The following is an 18,071-nucleotide window of genomic DNA, read 5'->3' on the forward strand; positions in this document are numbered from 1 at the left end:
CAATCTCTGGTTACGCAGGGAGTAAGTATACAACCCGGTTCTTTAGGGAACTATAGCGATGGTACTTAAATGATTATAGCTGGATACACTAAGGGGGGGGGGGGGTCCCGCTGGTTGTAAGACAGTAGGAGGGGGGGGTTAGAAGAGCCGCTGGCGGTATCCCATCTGGCCGACGATTTCTTGGGAGAATTCAAAGTCTTGAACACGGTGCCCACAGAACCTCGGTCCGCAGATGAATACAGCTGGACCCTCTGGTGGACGGTGGCTGCCGGTCCACAACGGAGAGACGTGAGGCGACCTCACTGGTGTAGAGCGCCGTCTCACCTGGACTCCTCTCCGGGGGGTAGTTCCAACACTCAGCAGTGTTGGCCGTTATCCATGGAATAATCAAAGCACCCAAAGCATAATCCAAGCCGTGGAAGGCTCGCCGTCGTCCGGGTAAAGTAATCCAATGTACAGGTCCAGTCGCCCTGGCCCGGAGCTCCTCGGATGCAAGCACCACTAGTGGTCTGCCCAGCCTGGTTAAGACTCCAGATAACGTCAGGAACGATGGGGGTACTGATAACTTTATAACTCTAACCGAACGCTGCACCATACATAAATAGACTATTATTAGCTTAATAGAATACGTCCAACTCGACGGTATAGTGCCAAACTATGACAATTCAACTATTAATCCACACGATATCTCAATGCCTATTCTGAGGCCAAGTAGGCCTTACTGCACCACACGTGCGTCGTGGGTGAGGCTTCGCGTCTGTTACTCGGTTGGAGGGTAAAGAACTAATGGACTAAAAGAAAGTTCTACTTTACTTGCGCCATATATATATGCGCTGTGAACAAATAGTACCATTCGTATTTCGCCAGACGTATTCCTACGCGGAACCGGGCTTGCCACGACATGTTGGTCGGCACGATTGAACTTGAACCTAGGGGTATGGCTGCTGGCGCCAGGTTCTCGTCCAATGGTAGAATGAAACTATTATGGGCTGTTTAGTAGACTAAAGGGATATTCAGTGCATATTGTACAAGGAATATACAGGGGATATCAAACGATATACAAATACTATTAAATATATATATAAATAAATATATATATTCGGTTTAATCTGATCCTTCACAACACTACTGTAATTCAACGCTATCAGTTCTACTGCAGTGGTACAACTATCAACTATAGGTTCAAGGAGACTGGCTCTAAGAAAAATACACAGGCACCGTGATCTACGTTTTACCTTTTATGTAGCTTAAAGGAGTTCACCAGGTTCAGTACACATTACAACATCATAGGATCCATGAAATGGTCCACATTTATAGAAAATAATAAATTAAATAAAAAGGGTACCCAATAAAGTCGGTTTTGAGCGCACTCAATTAAACAAAAAAGGAACGGATATTCTGTTCCTACCACCAGGGCCAAGTTAAAGTCCACCAGCCGACCGTTGGGTGAAGGGGGCAACAAAAACCAATCAGGATTCTTCCATTTGTTTATCAGTCTTTCAATTGGCAATGGTCTCTCCTCCAATTCGGTCTTCAAGTCAGCTAGTCTTTTCCTCTCTCTTCCTTGTCCAGTTCCAGCACGGAATCCTCTCTTTATCCTCTATATTTCATCTTCTGTCCAAGTATTTCCTTTTCTGTTAAAGTATACCGTTTTCTGTCACTTTTCTAATATTCTCCAACTGCTCCAATATTCTGTCTCTCCGCTTGTAACCAGGAACAGTTTTCCACACTCGGCTCACGAGCAGGGCTGTACCACGTCAATCTCAGGGGAGCGTCAACAAATTACACTCTTGCAGGGAGCGTCAACAAATTACACTCTTCCAGGGAGCGTCACCCAATTCACAGTCCATGATGAATGTTTCAGCTAGACAAGAAAATAGCATGGGCTACACATGTATAATATTCAATCTAAAATATCCAAAACGAACTTGTCTCAAACCCTGCCGTCTTTTCTTCATCCTTCCAATCACCACCACCGCATTCCTCTGACAAAGGGAAGCAACAGTTGTGATTAGAGGATGGGGGGGGGGGTCACAAAGACAAGTGCTTCTTTCCAGCAGGGGAGGGGGAGAGTGCAGGCGAGTCAAAACTCAACTTATTGTTGATTGGTTATCGTTTATTATTACATGGCGTTTTAACATTCGCCGAAATGCTTGATTGTGATTGGTCAATAGCGCTTGTCAGAGGTCCGTTATTACTCGATAACGGACCTCTGCTGAGCAATAATGACCGCTGTGCGCAGCTGTAGCAATCAAGCCCACTGACGCACTGCATCAGTGCAGCCAATCAGACACACCTGCCGCTGGCGAAGCTGCCGGCGATGACAGCGGAGCGACAGAACAGAACTGCGTCTGCATTTGATCTCGTCTTGTCGATGGTGTAAAATGAATTAGGTATATTGTTAGTAAGTTAGCCATGTAATAAGCGGGATAATGTATAGCTATACTCGGTCATTGTCGCAAAATAATTGACCTTCACTACGTTTAAAGAACACCTCGGCGAGGCGCCTCTGTGTTCTAAACTCTGTGTCGGTCAATTATTTTGCGACAATGACCTCGTAGCTATACATTATCCCTTACTTATAGTTTATTATTATTGATTGGTTATCGTTTATTATTGTTGATTGGTTATTTTGATTTTGATCTGAATGTTTCTTCCATTTCATTGGTTGTTTTATTAATTTAATTTTTTTATCTTTATCTCCTTTCATGTAGCACTTTGAGATTGTTACAAATATAAAGTGTGGGGTGGCTGGGTAGCGCAGCGGACATTGCGCTCGTCACCAACGCATGAGACACCAGTATCGAATCCGGCTGTCGCGTTGCCTCCGGCTTGGGCCGGCCGTCATACTAACTCAATTGGCAGAGTTAGCGGGTGGGAAGTCGATGGGTGGTAATCTGGACATTGTAAACAGCGACTCCTACAGGTCGGTTGGGGCGCCTGCACAGCAGAGACAGGAAAAGGGCGGGGGTAGTGTGAGCCTCCTACACGTTACTCCTCGCCAAATGAGAGTCCGCGCTGGCAGGTGAAAAGATGCAACTGGCTGCCTACACATGTATCGGAGGGGACATGCGATGGGCTTCTATAGACCACCGCAACACTTCCGGGATTCTGAAATCGGGGAGGAGATAGCGGGGGGAGCATATGAATGAATGTGGATGAGAGCCGTGATGTAAGTGGTTGCAGATACGGCTGTGGGGGTGCTAGAGACATGATCGAATAGACGTTTATGCGCCTCAATCTCCTGAACACGGCGCGACCCATTCCTAATCGATCAGAACTAAATCGGCAGAGAAAAAGCCCATTTTAAAGCACCTATTCCCCATGCACATGCGCAGATTGCCCACGAAGTCTGGACGACGCGAGATGACGCACGAATGAATGTGGACTGTTCCATCAGAGGGGGGAGCTTCGGTGGCCAGTGTCCTTTCAGCTGAACAGGATAATGAAAAAATGATCCCACTAAATGGCCAGACGCGTCTTATGGCGATATCTACAATTACCTCATTGAGTCTCCAGGTAGACTAATGTTTATATTTAAGTGCAGCGGTCTGTAGCCACTCACATTACCACCGAAGCTCCCCCCTCTGATGGAACAGTCCACATTAATTCGTGCGTCATCTCGCGTCGTCCAGACTCCGTGGGCAATCTGCGCATGTGCATGGGGAATAGGTGCTTTAAATGGGCTTTTTCTCTGCCGATTTAGTTCTGATCGATTAGGAATGGGGGTTCCTAAGATTCAGGAGATTGAGGCGCATAAAAGTCTATTCGATCATTTCTCTAGCACCCCCACAGCCGTATCTGCAACCACATCACGGCTCTCATCCACATTCATTCATTTGCTCCCCCCGCAATCTCCTCCTCGATTTCAATGTAACGCGGAAGTGTAGTGGTCTATCCTCCCTACAACCGGCCAGTGGGGGGCACATGCGAGCAACGATCCTGACAGGGGAGGGGAGAATTGGCACGGCTAAATTGGGATGGGAGAAAAATTGAAAAGGGAGAAAAAGTGGCTCAAAAAAGAAAATATATATATAAAGTGTGTTACAAATAGAATATATTATTATTATAGTTGATTATTGTTGATTGGTTATCGTATAATATCGTATAATAATATTATTATTGTTGATTGGTTATTGTTTATTATAGTTGATTGGTCATTTTTTTATTTTATTTTGTATCCTTTATTTATCCAGGAATGTCCCATTGAGATACAAGATCTCGTCTTCCAGGGAGTCCTGACCAACACGGCACACGACAAGTTTCAACATAAAAACAAGGGCATTAAACAAAAAACATACAAATCAAATACAAACACAGAAGGCCATTTGTGCAGTGGCAAGGAGCATAATCAGATCAGCAATAGCATCAGGTAAAACAGTTACATGTTTCATGAAGGGCTAATCGTAGCATACCTTTAAAAGCATTCACAGTAGGAAGTGCCTCTCTAGACAAAGTTTCACTTGCAGCGTATTCCATAAAAAGGGAGCATAGTGGGAGAATGCAGCTTTACCAAGCTCTGACTGCATCAAAGGAACATTTAAAAGCATCCCATTTGCTGCTCGTCTGGTATTAAAAAAGCATGTATAAAAGGACAGAAGTCTGGAGATATATAAGGGCAGCTTACCTAGCAATGACTTAAGGATAAAAATCAACATGTGTGATTGTCTTCTTTGGTACAGAGAGGACCATTCTAAGGACTGATATAAAGTGCAGTGGTGGGTGCGAGAGCCTGCACCCGTTACAAAATGTATAGCAGTATGGTACGCAGAATCCAGCTTTTTAAGCAGAGAGGAAGGAGCATGCATATAAAATCACATCGCCATAGTCTAATACAGACAGAAAGGAACTCTGCACAATTCTCTTCCTGGCTTCAGATGGGAAACACTTCTTTAAACGGAAGAAAAAGCCCAGTTTAGGTCTAAGTTTTCTCAGTAGGTTCCCAATATGAACATCAAATGCCATCTTTTCATCAATCCATATGCCCAGATATTTGTAGGATGCTATTTTGTCAAGGCATGTCCCTTCCAGTGTCAGAATCGGAGGGACAGCTGTATTAGCTCGAGAGCGAGAGAAGGTCATGTACTTGGTCTTTTTTGCATTAATCATCATTGTTTAGTATTGTTGATTGGTTATCTTTTATTATTAATAATAATAATACACTTTATTTGCATAGCTCCTTTTGTGCTGAAGGGTCTGCAGTTATGTATAAATCAACCTAAGATTTCCCCCTCTAAGTTCATTAGACCGGTTTGATATGTGAGAGTTCAGTTATTATTTCCACATACTGTTTACTTACACCGTCTGCCTGCTGATGGCATCTCATGTTGTGTGACAGTGCTGCCATCTACTGGGCCGAGGTGGAAGTGTTTAGTTATCGTGCGTCACTTCCTCTGTCGTTGAACTTGTCCAGACTTGTTTGAGAGAGAGAAATGCATCCAGCCGGGACGGTCACGGACATTTGACCACGGATGTAAAGTTGCCTATTTCGCGGACATTATTCCACCAGAGAGTTTGAGTTTTGAGTAAGTTAGCTAGTTAGATGTTTAGGAAACGTCAAGGATTCGCGGACTACAGCTAACTATCGTATTTCCAGTTATTGTTAGCAGTTAGCAGAAGCTAGCTAGCTCGAAGCTAATAGCTAATGTAGCCCGTTGCACATGCGTTGCTAGCTGCTCTGCACTGGACATATCGGACGATATAGCACAGACCGGAGGACACTTTAGCTAGGTTCTGTGCCGAAGGGACTCTGTACAGAGGCACTCAAGCAGTCATTTGCTAGCTCAGCAGCCGCTAGCATTAGCCTGTTGTACAGAGGCGGACCGCGTGTCTTCAGTCTGGCTGTCTGCGTGCTCACTACTGAGCGGAGGAGACACTCGGATACCCAACAGCGGTGCATCTGGTCTGCAGGAGCAGACTGGTAGCGCCAATCGGACCGGGCAGCGTCTTCCCGCCTTCATCGCCACGCAGCGGTCGACAACTCTTCACCACAGAACCCCTCCGGGTTCTCACCACCAGGCTTACTAACTCTCTCTCCACCTCTCTCGTCCGGCAGAGGGAATTGTTCCTCTGCTGCTACAGTAACCGCGGCAACGTTGGCCAGAACACTTTAGTACAATTTGAGCGCCCATCTAAATTTAGCTATAGTATTTTAATTAGGAATTGTATAAAGTACTAAGAATATTTGTATGTTTTTTCCCCGTGTTCAGTTTCCTCGCTCTTTCTAGTCTAGGTGACTCCATTTTAATTTAGTTTACTCAGTTGTGTAATTTGGTATCATTAGTTCGGCAGTTAAGGCATCCGACCAACCCCCTAAGGTGAAATTTATATACAGTCCTTTAAGCTCCAACACACCTTTCATACAAGAATTGCAGTCTGCTTCACAGCAGTAAAATATATATATTTTTTTTATTGGTTATTGTGATTATGGTCGTTGCCTGTGATTGGTTATTGTGATTATGGTCGTTGCCTGTGCTTTTCCCTATAGGCACAAAGGCAGGGCGGTCTTCCTGCCTCTACGCTCACAGCGAGACGCAGCACATGGAGCGACGTCAGTTCCCTGGAAAAGGATGAAAAGCATCATGTGAACAGAACCGTGTTCCTCCCAGACACTTCTCAGTTGGACCTTCTGACTCACTTCGTCTCCCTCTCATCCTCGTCTTTCTGCCGCTCCCTCTCTCTCCTCTCGGAGTCCCTGTATCGATCGATCATTCCCTCAAAGTCCACCTGGTGCTGCCTCTGGTTGAGCTCCTTCAGCTCCTGCAGGTTCTCCAGGACCTCCATCTCCATCTTGGAATCCCTTGTACGGTTCTCCAGCACCTGGTGATGGGAAAGTATAACGCTGCTAAGTCAGCGAGTGATAAGGTGTACTGTGAAGAGTGATCAGATGTACTGTGAAGAGTGAAGAGTGATAAGATGTACTGTGAAGAGTGATAAGATGTACTGTGAAGAGTGAAGAGTGATAAGATGTACTGTGAAGAGTGAAGAGTGATAAGATGTACTGTGAAGAGTGATAAGATGTACTGTGAAGAGTGATCAGATGTACTGTGAAGAGTGAAGAGTGATAAGATGTACTGTGAAGAGTGATAAGATGTACTGTGAAGAGTGATCAGATGTACTGTGAAGAGTGAAGAGTGATAAGATGTACTGTGAAGAGTGATAAGATGTACTGTGAAGAGTGATCAGATGTACTGTGAAGAGTGAAGAGTGATAAGATGTACTGTGAAGAGTGATAAGATGTACTGTGAAGAGTGATCAGATGTACTGTGAAGAGTGAAGAGCGATAAGATGTACTGTGAAGAGTGATAAGATGTACTGTGAAGAGTGATCAGATGTACTGTGAAGAGTGAAGAGTGATAAGATGTACTGTGAAGAGTGATAAGATGTACTGTGAAGAGTGATAAGATGTACTGTGAAGAGTGATCAGATGTACTGTGAAGAGTGAAGAGTGATAAGATGTACTGTGAAGAGTGATAAGATGTACTGTGAAGAGTGATAAGATGTACTGTGAAGAGTGATAAGATGTACTGTGAAGAGTGATCAGATGTACTGTGAAGAGTGAAGAGTGATAAGATGTACTGTGAAGAGTGATAAGATGTACTGTGAAGAGTGATAAGATGTACAGTGAAGAGTGATAAGATGTACTGTGAAGAGTGATAAGATGTACTGTGAAGAGTGATAAGATGTACTGTGAAGAGTGATAAGATGTACTGTGAAGAGTGAAGAGTGATAAGATGTACTGTGTGAAGAGTGAAGAGTGATAAGATGTACTGTGTGAAGAGTGAAGAGTGATAAGATGTACTGTGAAGAGTGATAAGATGTACTGTGAAGAGTGATAAGATGTACTGTGAAGAGTGAAGAGTGATAAGATGTACTGTGAAGAGTGATAAGATGTACTGTGAAGAGTGAAGAGTGATAAGATGTACTGTGAAGAGTGATAAGATGTACTGTGAAGAGTGATAAGATGTACTGTGAAGAGTGATAAGATGTACTGTGAAGAGTGATAAGATGTACTGTGAAGAGTGATAAGATGTACTGTGAAGAGTGAAGAGTGATAAGATGTACTGTGAAGAGTGATAAGGTGTACTGTGAAGAGTGATAAGATGTACTGTGAAGAGTGATAAGGTGTACTGTGAAGAGTGATAAGATGTAATGTGTGAAGAGTGAAGAGTGATAAGATGTACTGTGAAGAGTGATAAGATGTACTGTGAAGAGTGATAAGATGTACTGTGAAGAGTGATAAGATGTACTGTGAAGAGTGAAGAGTGATAAGATGTACTGTGAAGAGTGATAAGGTGTACTGTGAAGAGTGATAAGATGTACTGTGAAGAGTGAAGAGTGATAAGATGTACTGTGAAGAGTGATAAGATGTACTGTGAAGAGTGATAAGGTGTACTGTGAAGAGTGAAGAGTGATAATATGTACTGTGAAGAGTGATAAGATGTACTGTGAAGAGTGAAGAGTGATAAGATGTACTGTGAAGAGTGATAAGATGTACTGTGAAGAGTGATAAGATGTACTGTGAAGAGTGATAAGATGTACTGTGAAGAGTGAAGAGTGATAAGATGTACTGTGAAGAGTGATAAGGTGTACTGTGAAGAGTGATAAGATGTACTGTGAAGAGTGATAAGGTGTACTGTGAAGAGTGATAAGATGTAATGTGTGAAGAGTGAAGAGTGATAAGATGTACTGTGAAGAGTGATAAGATGTACTGTGAAGAGTGATAAGATGTACTGTGAAGAGTGATAAGATGTACTGTGAAGAGTGATAAGATGTACTGTGAAGAGTGAAGAGTGATAAGATGTACTGTGAAGAGTGATAAGATGTACTGTGAAGAGTGATAAGGTGTACTGTGAAGAGTGATAAGATGTACTGTGAAGAGTGAAGAGTGATAAGATGTACTGTGAAGAGTGAAGAGTGATAAGATGTACTGTGAAGAGTGATAAGGTGTACTGTGAAGAGTCTTACAGTCTTACGGCTGCCAAAAAGTTGATAGCGTCACGCTGGATTCAACCGGATAAAATGTGCCGGAAGGTATGGGTTCTTACCTATCTCGATGTGATTTATCTAGAGATATCTACTGCACGAATTTTAGGTGTTAATGAAGCCAGCATATAGCAATCTGGTTAGCTGTGGTGGAGAAGATAAAGGGAAGCATATGAACTTGTAATTTCTGATGTTAAATGGAATAGTGGATGTATAGTCCAAGTGGGGGTCCTGAGGGGGCGGGGGTGGAGGGGGAGGGAAGGGGAAGGAAAGAGTGAGGAATAGCGAGCAAGAGCACATGCATTGTATTGTATTTATTATTTTTATGTCTTTTAATCTACATTTATTTTAATTTAATTACTGGACTGTCATTATTGTTATTATTAATTCTGTCATTGTCCTGTGATTTATCATTGATTTTTACTGTTACTGTATTGTTTGTCTAGTTTTATGTTAAAAAAGGGAAATAAAAAACATTTGTTCAAGATGTACTGTGAAGAGTGAAGAGTGATAAGATGTACTGTGAAGAGTGAAGAGTGATAAGATGTACTGTGAAGAGTGATAAGATGTACTGTGAAGAGTGAAGAGTGATAAGATGTACTGTGAAGAGTGATAAGATGTACTGTGAAGAGTGAAGAGTGATAAGATGTACTGTGAAGAGTGATAAGATGTACTCTGTGAAGAGTGATAAGATGTACTGTGAAGAGTGATAAGATGTACTGTGAAGAGTGATAAGATGTACTGTGAATAGTGATAAGATGTACTCTGTGAAGAGTGATAAGATGTACTGTGAAGAGTGATAAGATGTACTGTGAATAGTGATAAGATGTACTCTGTGAAGAGTGATAAGATGTACTGTGAAGAGTGATAAGATGTACTCTGTGAAGAGTGATAAGATGTACTGTGAAGAGTGATAAGATGTACTGTGAAGAGTGATAAGATGTACTGTGAAGTGATAAGATGTACTGTGAAGAGTGATAAGATGTACTGTGAAGAGTGATAAGATGTATTGTGTGAAGAGTGATAAGATGTACTGTGAAGAGTGATAAGATGTACTCTGTGAAAGGGCGGCTACGTGGCGCAGTGGGCAAGGCGCTCGCAACGAATGCTGGAGACTGGGCTCGAACAGGATGCTTCCTGTTCGAGCCCCGCTCTCCACATTGCTTTCAGTTTAGCTGGTCGTCCACAGTAATACACATTGGCCGTATTACGGGGAGGGAAACTGAAGGGTGGGGATCGGGCGTTGTGGACAGCGACTCCTACAGGTCGGTTGGTGCGCCTGCGCAGTAGAATCAAGAAGCGACGGGGGCGGGGCCCCTCCAAAGCCCAGACCCTCGACGCTGAAAGATCGAGCCGCGCAGGTGAAAAGATGCGACGGCTGTTACCTCGAGTATCGGAGGGGACTCGTGCTATGTATGACTTAGTCCACATTGCAGCCGGCTTGTGGGAGGCAAGAAACAACGTTCGAAGACAGGGGAGGGTTGAATTGGACGATATGAAAAATTGGGATGGGAGAAAAATAGAAAATGGGAGAAAAAGTGGATAAAAAAAAAATGTACTCTGTGAAGAGTGAAGAGTAGGGGTGTAACGGTACACAGAAGCCACGGTTCGGTACGTACCTCGGTATTGGGGTCACGGTTCGGTACGAGTTCGGTACAACAGAAAAAAATATTTATAATTATTATTAATATTATTATTATTATTATATATTTTTTTTTATTTATATATTATATTTATGATAATTATTATTATTAAATAGAATAACTTTCTATAGGCTTGCCGTGGTAGTCAGTGATACTGGTGCCATTCTGTGTTCAGGCATCCACTTGCCTACTGCCCCTTTAAACTTATCCTTGCTAAGTTTCAGTTTCACTTCCAGAGAGAATTTAACTTCACGACCAGACTGAATACTAGAGAACAGATGACATATTACAACAATGGCAGAGGATTATTTGGATTTATACAACGGCATGCAATTTTCTCGATTCTGATTGGCTGAAACAGTCAACTTACACATGGGTATTTGTACTAACCTCACGCTCTTGGTCCCAGGACCCGCCCACAACCGCATTACTATCACTCCGCCATGCGAGTTTTTAGAAGTGAAGCAAGATGGCGGACAAACCGGACAGTAAACATTACGAAAGGATATGGATCAATAGGGTCATAAAGACTAAATGAAAGACGATTCTGTCACAGCGAATGTGTTAGTTGCTTAAACAATGTTGGATGATGTAATTGATGGGTCATGAGTCATTGTGGAACAAAATTAAAATCGCGCGAATTGATTGAATTTTTCTTTTTTTATTTGTTTTACCTACTTTCTATAGAAGCAGCTGGGAGGTGCGCTGTTTTAAGTGAGCGTGGACTATTGAATTGATTGATTGATTCATTGCTAATTTTATTACTGTCCGCCTTGTTTCCAACTGGTTAAGTTTAGGCCCTCTTTCGAAGTTGGTTAAGGTTAGAGTTTGTCTTTAGAGCAGGGCGATAGACCATTCCAAACTCTAACCTTGACCTTACTCCTAGAACCCACCTCACCCCTGCCCACTTTGACAACCTAGGATGGCTTAGAGTAGACGACAGAGTACAGCAACTTGCAATGGGCCTGGTCTACAAGATACACTACACGACCAAGGTACCCATGTACATGTCAAAATACTTCCCAAAGGTCAGTGAATACCACGATCACAACACCAGAGGGAGCTCCACAAATCATGTTAAACCCAGATTCGGCTCAAATAAGGGACTAAACACGTTTTGCAATTATGCCACATCAATGTGGAACGCCCTACCCAAAGCTGTAAAGGAATGTGGATCACTACCCACTTTCAAAACCTCTCTCAAGGGACACCTACGGGAGACTGCAATTCAACACTGGCCCCTGTAAATATCCTAACCCAACCCCCTCCAATGTACAGTCATTTACCTAGTATGGTTTTGTCAATAGTCCAATGTTCAATTTTGTTTGTTTGTACAGTGTGTCCCCCCCCCCCCCCCCCTCAATGTACAGTTTTGCTTGTTTATACAGTCCCCCCCCCCCCCCCCCCCCCCAACCACCTCCAATGTAGATTACCCAGTATGGTTGTCAATATCCCAGTGTACCCAACCCCCCCCACCCAACCTCCTCCAATGTACAGTTTCTACGTCAAATATATATACTCCCTTTTCCTGACTCCTTCTGTATCACAAACAGTACTGTATTTGCAAATCTGGTATGTCATAAATGTATAGATGTAGCAGTACTGACTATCTGTATGTCATGTATGTCATATATGTCCTGATGAATTGAAAATGGGGGACCCTGATGTAAACAAGACGAAAGTCTTTCTCTGGTCTGCATCCCCTTAACAATTGTGTGTATTGAGCTGTACTGTATTGTACCCATTCTGCAATCTGTTAATAAAGTTTTCAATCAATCAATCAATCAATCAATCAACCAACTTCGAAAGAGGGCCTAAACTTAACCAGTTGGAAACAGCTAATTTTATTACTGTCCGCCTTGTAGGGCCGTCCCTGACTAAGGATTTGGATGGTCGACTATGATTGGCCAAAATTTGCCGTTGGTCGACAAAAAAAAATATATATATATACCGTATATATAATTTTTATTTTTTTTTATTTATACATTTTTTTTTTTTTTGTTATCATTCCATTTGGGCTGTGGGGGTGATTAATGTCTGAAGGAGTCGACTGAAGGCTTCTTGTCCTCTGCAAAAGGATGCAATTGGTCCACTGATGGATACATCTTGATATTTGTCTAGTCTAGTGTGTTCATTAAATGGGTGAAATCCTCTTTCAGTACCTCTGTGCCTGTTTTCGTAGGCAGTTAGCCACTGTTTTGCGTGCCATTAGCGTTAGCCACGCTTCTAGGCCTCTTTTCTTTTGGAAAGAATGATAAAAAAATATATATTATAATTTTTTTTTTTTATATATATTCGACTAAGAGGTTGGCCAGTCGACTACGGCTCCTTTCGACCGATTAGTCGACTAATAGGGGTCAGCCCTACCGCCTTGTTTCCAACTGGTTAAGTTTAGGCCCTCTTTCGAAGTTGGTTATGGTTAGAGTTTGTCTTTCAAGCAGGGCGAAAGACCACCAGCCCTGATTCCAAACTCGAACCTTAACCAACTTCGAAAGAGGGCCTAAACTTAACCAGTTGGAAACAAGGTGGACAGTAATAAAATTAGCAATCAATCAATCAATTCAATAATCCACGCTCACTTAAAACAGCGCACCTCCCAGCTGCTTCTATAGAAAGTCGGTAAAAAATAAATAAAAAACCTCTTATAGGGAAAAGAACCCCCCCCCCCCCCCCGCTATAGAGGGCAAAGACAACTTTATTTTTTTTCCTATAGGGCAAAGAAAACTATTTTGTTGTTGTTTTACCTACTTTCTATAGAAGCATCTAAGAATGAAGTTCTATAGAAAGTAGGTAAGAAAAGAAAAGTTGGATGTGTTAGTTTGTTGGATGTCTAGTTGAAAGACAGTTGGATGTCTTAGTTTGTTGGATGTCTAGTTGAAAGACAGTTGGATGTCTTAGTTTGTTGGATGTCTTAGTTGAGACAGTTGGATGTCTTAGTTTGTTGGATGTCTTACTGAGAACAGTTGGATGCACTTCCGAGCTGCTTGGGTTGTGAGAATTAGACCATGCCTAGGGGGGGTCTAACGACCACCCCTAGGCATGGTCTAATTCTCACAACCCACTCCTGCGCGTGATGTAATGCTTTATTAAACACAGTAGAGCTCAGAGGATCTGTCCAGAAAAGTATGTTTCTTCTTTTTATTTGATTGTGCCTGTGAGTCCGGTGGGGGAGAATGTTGATGTGTTTGTTGGCGCGCGAGTGTGTGTGTGTCGGCGACGCGTGTGTGTTTCTTTCCATTGGTTTCATTTGGTTAACGTTATTGGGCGAACAAGAAAACGAAAGAAAACTGTAATGACCCTGCAGCTGTTCCAATGTAAATGTGCCTTTATCCTCCGTGCACTTTCGCCGCTCTGAAGTCTGACTCGTGTGCCCGGCCACACGCGCTGTTCTCGCACGGACCTCGCGAGTGCCTGCATGTGGGTGTGTTTGCGCTGTGGGCAGGGGAGGAAACTAACTTTTTGGCTTACCAGCCAACTGGCGAGTATCTGATTTTTTTTACCAGCCAAACAGATTTTTTACCAGACAAAAAAATTGTACCCATTCTGCAATCTGTTAATAAAGTTTTCAATCAATCAAGTTAACTTTGAACCTCGGTTGTCAAGCCTCGTCAATGTTGTGTATGCATCTGGGTAGGCACACTGTGCCTTTAAGACAGCACGGTGGTCTTACGACAGTACCGTCAAGTGTTGTGATAACGTCAGTTGGGTTGGTGTGCTGTTGTACACAGTGCACTGGTTGAGCTTAGCTAGCCCCTTTCGTGACTGCGATGTGCAAGCCAGGGGCTTTTGAGCATGAAATAAAATGTCTAACCTTACGTCGTAGTCCGGTGCTTTTTTGGAAACATTATAGTCATAACAGATACACCTAGCTGGCTGCTTTGAGCACACGGGGCTAACGTTAGCTAGCAAGCAGCTATCGCTAAAACTAGAAGCTAACCACTGTATACATTTCCAGTAGACTAACATTACACCTCTGTGATTTAAATGTGTCCTTAGTAACTTATACTCGAGGGTTGTACTAGGGTTGGATGCAGTTCCCCGTTGGTCAGTCTGTCTGTTTTCCATCTTCTGCTGTGTTTAACGTTATCCGTTTGAGAGTGCTCCTGATGGCTAGCCTAGTAACGCAGGACTTTTATCATTATATGTCCGCGGGTTGGCCAGTACTGCGCAAACTTTTATTAAACATTATATGTCCGCGGGTGGTCTTGTGCAGTGCTCTCGTGGCACTGTCAACTAAAGCGAGCACTCAGAAGACGCGCACCGTTTGCCAGTGCAGTGATTGCAGAATGTTTTTTTTTTTGTATACTCGCCAGACTGGCGAGTGGTCTTCATGAATCACTCGCCAAACGTAAAAAATACTCGCATTTGGCGAGTAAAGTGGCCTAATTTCCTCCCCTGGCTGTGGGGCGTATTTGTCGCATGGGTGCGCGTACCGCACCGTGACGGCCGTACGGTAAATACGCGGGACGAATACACGTACCGTTACACCCCTAGTGAAGAGTGATAAGATGTACTGTGAAGAGTGAAACTGTATGCACATCATCTCTGGGTGTGATTCATGAACAGATAAGACTGTATTCACATCATCTCTGGGTGTGATTCATGAACAGATAAGACTGTATTCACATCATCTCTGGGTGTGATTCATGAACAGATAGACTGTATTCACATCATCTCTGGGTGTGAACAGATACTGTATTCACATCATCTCTGGGTGTGATTCATGAACAGATATACTGTATTCACATCATCTCTGGGTGTGATTCATGAACAGATAGACTGTATTCACATCATCTCTGGGTGTGATTCATGAACAGATAGACTGTATTCACATCATCTCTGGGTGTGAACAGATAGACTGTATTCACATCATCTCTGGGTGTGATTCATGAACAGATATACTGTATTCACATCATCTCTGGGTGTGATTCATGAACAGATATACTGTATTCACATCATCTCTGGATGTGATACATGAACAGATATACTGTATTCACATCATCTCTGGGTGTGATTCATGAACAGATAGACTGTATTCACATCATCTCTGGGTGTGATTCATGAACAGATAGACTGTATTCACATCATCTCTGGGTGTGATTCATGAACAGATAGACTGTATTCACATCATCTCTGGGTGTAGTTCATACTAGGGCTGACCCCAAACGTTCGAACCATCGTTTTTTTTATGTGTCTATTAATTCTGTTTAAACCAATGGGTTTTTTCTTCACAGTTGCAGATAAAGATTAGGCTACACTAATATTATAGTATTAAAAGAAACGGATGAGTTATATTAATTAAAGAAAGTTAATTTAATAAAAAAGAAAAATACTAATTTAATCAGATGCATCACTTTATTCAAATTGAGGATTTAGTTTGAGGATATTTATAAAGAAATATATATATAAAAAAAGAATTCATTCACTTTTTTTTTAAATTAAAAATTAAGGTTCGAACATTCGTTCGAAAAACCCTGACGAAGTTCAAATCCCAAAAACAGGCTTCGGGGACAGCCTTAGGTCTTAGATCCACCTGGCACATATTTCTGGGCGCAAGCGTCTTTTGTCAATTGTTCCCAATGAGGACAGAGCGTATGCGGCCGCATGCTGCCGCCTATAGGAAATGCGCTGCAGTCGGCTTCTTTTTTCAGCGCCTTTCAGTTTTTTTGTGCGGCCGCACCCAGCGTTTAAAGTTGAAACTTTCTGAACTTTTCAGAGTGATGCGCTGAGCGCATTTCAGACAACCAATCACAGCCTATCATATCTACCACTGACACTGGAGTTGCCTGCCTGTCTACCCACAAGAGACGGCACAAATACACTAATAACTACACGAATACACTAATAAAAAGCAAAGGGCGAACTGTGGTGTCAGGCAATAACTATATATATAATTAATATACAATAAAGTGTATTAAAATATGCTATATGTGCAAAACCGCGGCAGTAAAATACGATAAAAAGATGGCTGTCGCTAGATTTCTTTCTCTCTGTCATCTTGCTACAAGATGCGCTTCATCCCAAAACTACCGGCGCACTGCCAGCGTTTTTCAGCTGGAAATGTGAGAGCTAGGTGGACGCGTGCCCTTAGTTGTTCAGCTCCACCTCCTCTCTGGGTGTAGTTCATACCTTCATAGGGTTGTTCAGCTCCTCCTCCTCTCTGTCCCTCGTGATCTTCTTCTCCTCTTCCTCAAGCAGCTTCTCCGCCTGGAAGTTCCGCGTGGCACCGTGCTCCATGGCGTAGTCAGTGTTCTCCGGGTCGGTCTACAGACAGAACCCACGGAATGAGTGACGGTTGTACATGGAGTTGGGAACAAATTAAAAAGTGCATCCATGAAGAACACTTTTTTTGTATATATATATATATATATATATATATATATATATATATATATATATATATATATATATATATATATCGGTAAAAAAATGTAATGTGTACATACTTTATGAAAAATACAATAAGAAAATTAAACATATACACCCACAACACTCCCACCCTCCTCCATCCAACTGCCCCAGTTCAACCACCCTCCTCCATCCTACCACCCTCTACTGCCCCAGTTCACCCACCCTCCTCCATCCTACCACCCCCTACTGCCCCAGTTCAACCACCCTCCTCCATCCTACCACCCTCTAGGCATAACAAAAAATATTGTTTGTTTCCTGTTGGTTGTCAGTTAAGGCCATGGGTAGGTGGGGAATTTATTTTATTTAATTTTTTATTTTATTCTTTCCCACAGCGACTATGGATAGGGAATTTCTTTATTTAATTAAAATGTTCACAACAACATGGATGCATGTACTCTGCCAGCATGTTTAATGTTTAATATCCATAATACTAAAGGTTTGACTAAGATTTCTATGAAACTTTATTAAAAAAAAAATATATATATATATATATATATATATATATATATATATATATATATATATATATATATATATATATATATATATATATATAATTCTTTTTAAAAACTCATAAAATATATTGGGTCACACCTAAATCGGCAGGGTCGGTCGGCAACCGGAAACAAACCATTATTTTTTTTAGGCCCTACTGCCCCAGTTCAACCAGCCCCCTCCATCCAACCACCCCCTACTTACTGCCCCAGTTCAACCACCCTCCTCCATCCTACCACCCCAGTTCAACCATCCTACCACCCTCTACTGCCCCAGTTCAACCATCCTACCGCCCTCCTACTGCTAAAGGGGGGGGGGGGGGGGGGGTAGCTGTACGTCACTCCTCTAGTATCAGGGTCTGTAGCTCAGGCCCACGTCACTCTAGTATCAGGGTCTGTAGCTCTCATCATCATCATCATCTTACGTCCTTTTTTCCCCACTACAGTGAGGTTGGAGTTGGACGGGGCGATGACTCCACACCACTGGGCACGGTTTTGTGCCATGTCTTCATGCATCTCCAGATCCCTCATATCATTT

At 42.6% G+C, this 18,071-nt stretch overlaps 1 protein-coding gene across 1 annotated transcript in view; it reads right to left on the minus strand.

Annotated features, from left to right (window-relative positions):
* The window catches only part of LOC311224224 (splicing factor YJU2-like), a 32,349-nt gene that overhangs the window by 9,916 nt on the left and 4,362 nt on the right, over positions 1-18,071 (minus strand). The window contains exons 4-5 of the mRNA XM_084309121.1: positions 16,758-16,892; positions 6,638-6,819 (exon numbers count right to left, since the gene is read on the minus strand). Coding sequence (XP_084165247.1) covers positions 6,638-6,819; positions 16,758-16,892 — 317 coding nt within the window. The remainder of the gene's footprint in view (positions 1-6,637; positions 6,820-16,757; positions 16,893-18,071) is intronic.

Source organism: Notolepis coatsorum (assembly GCF_963971535.1).
Source record: "Notolepis coatsorum genome assembly, chromosome: 2".
Taxonomy (NCBI): Eukaryota; Metazoa; Chordata; class Actinopteri; order Aulopiformes; family Paralepididae; genus Notolepis; species Notolepis coatsorum.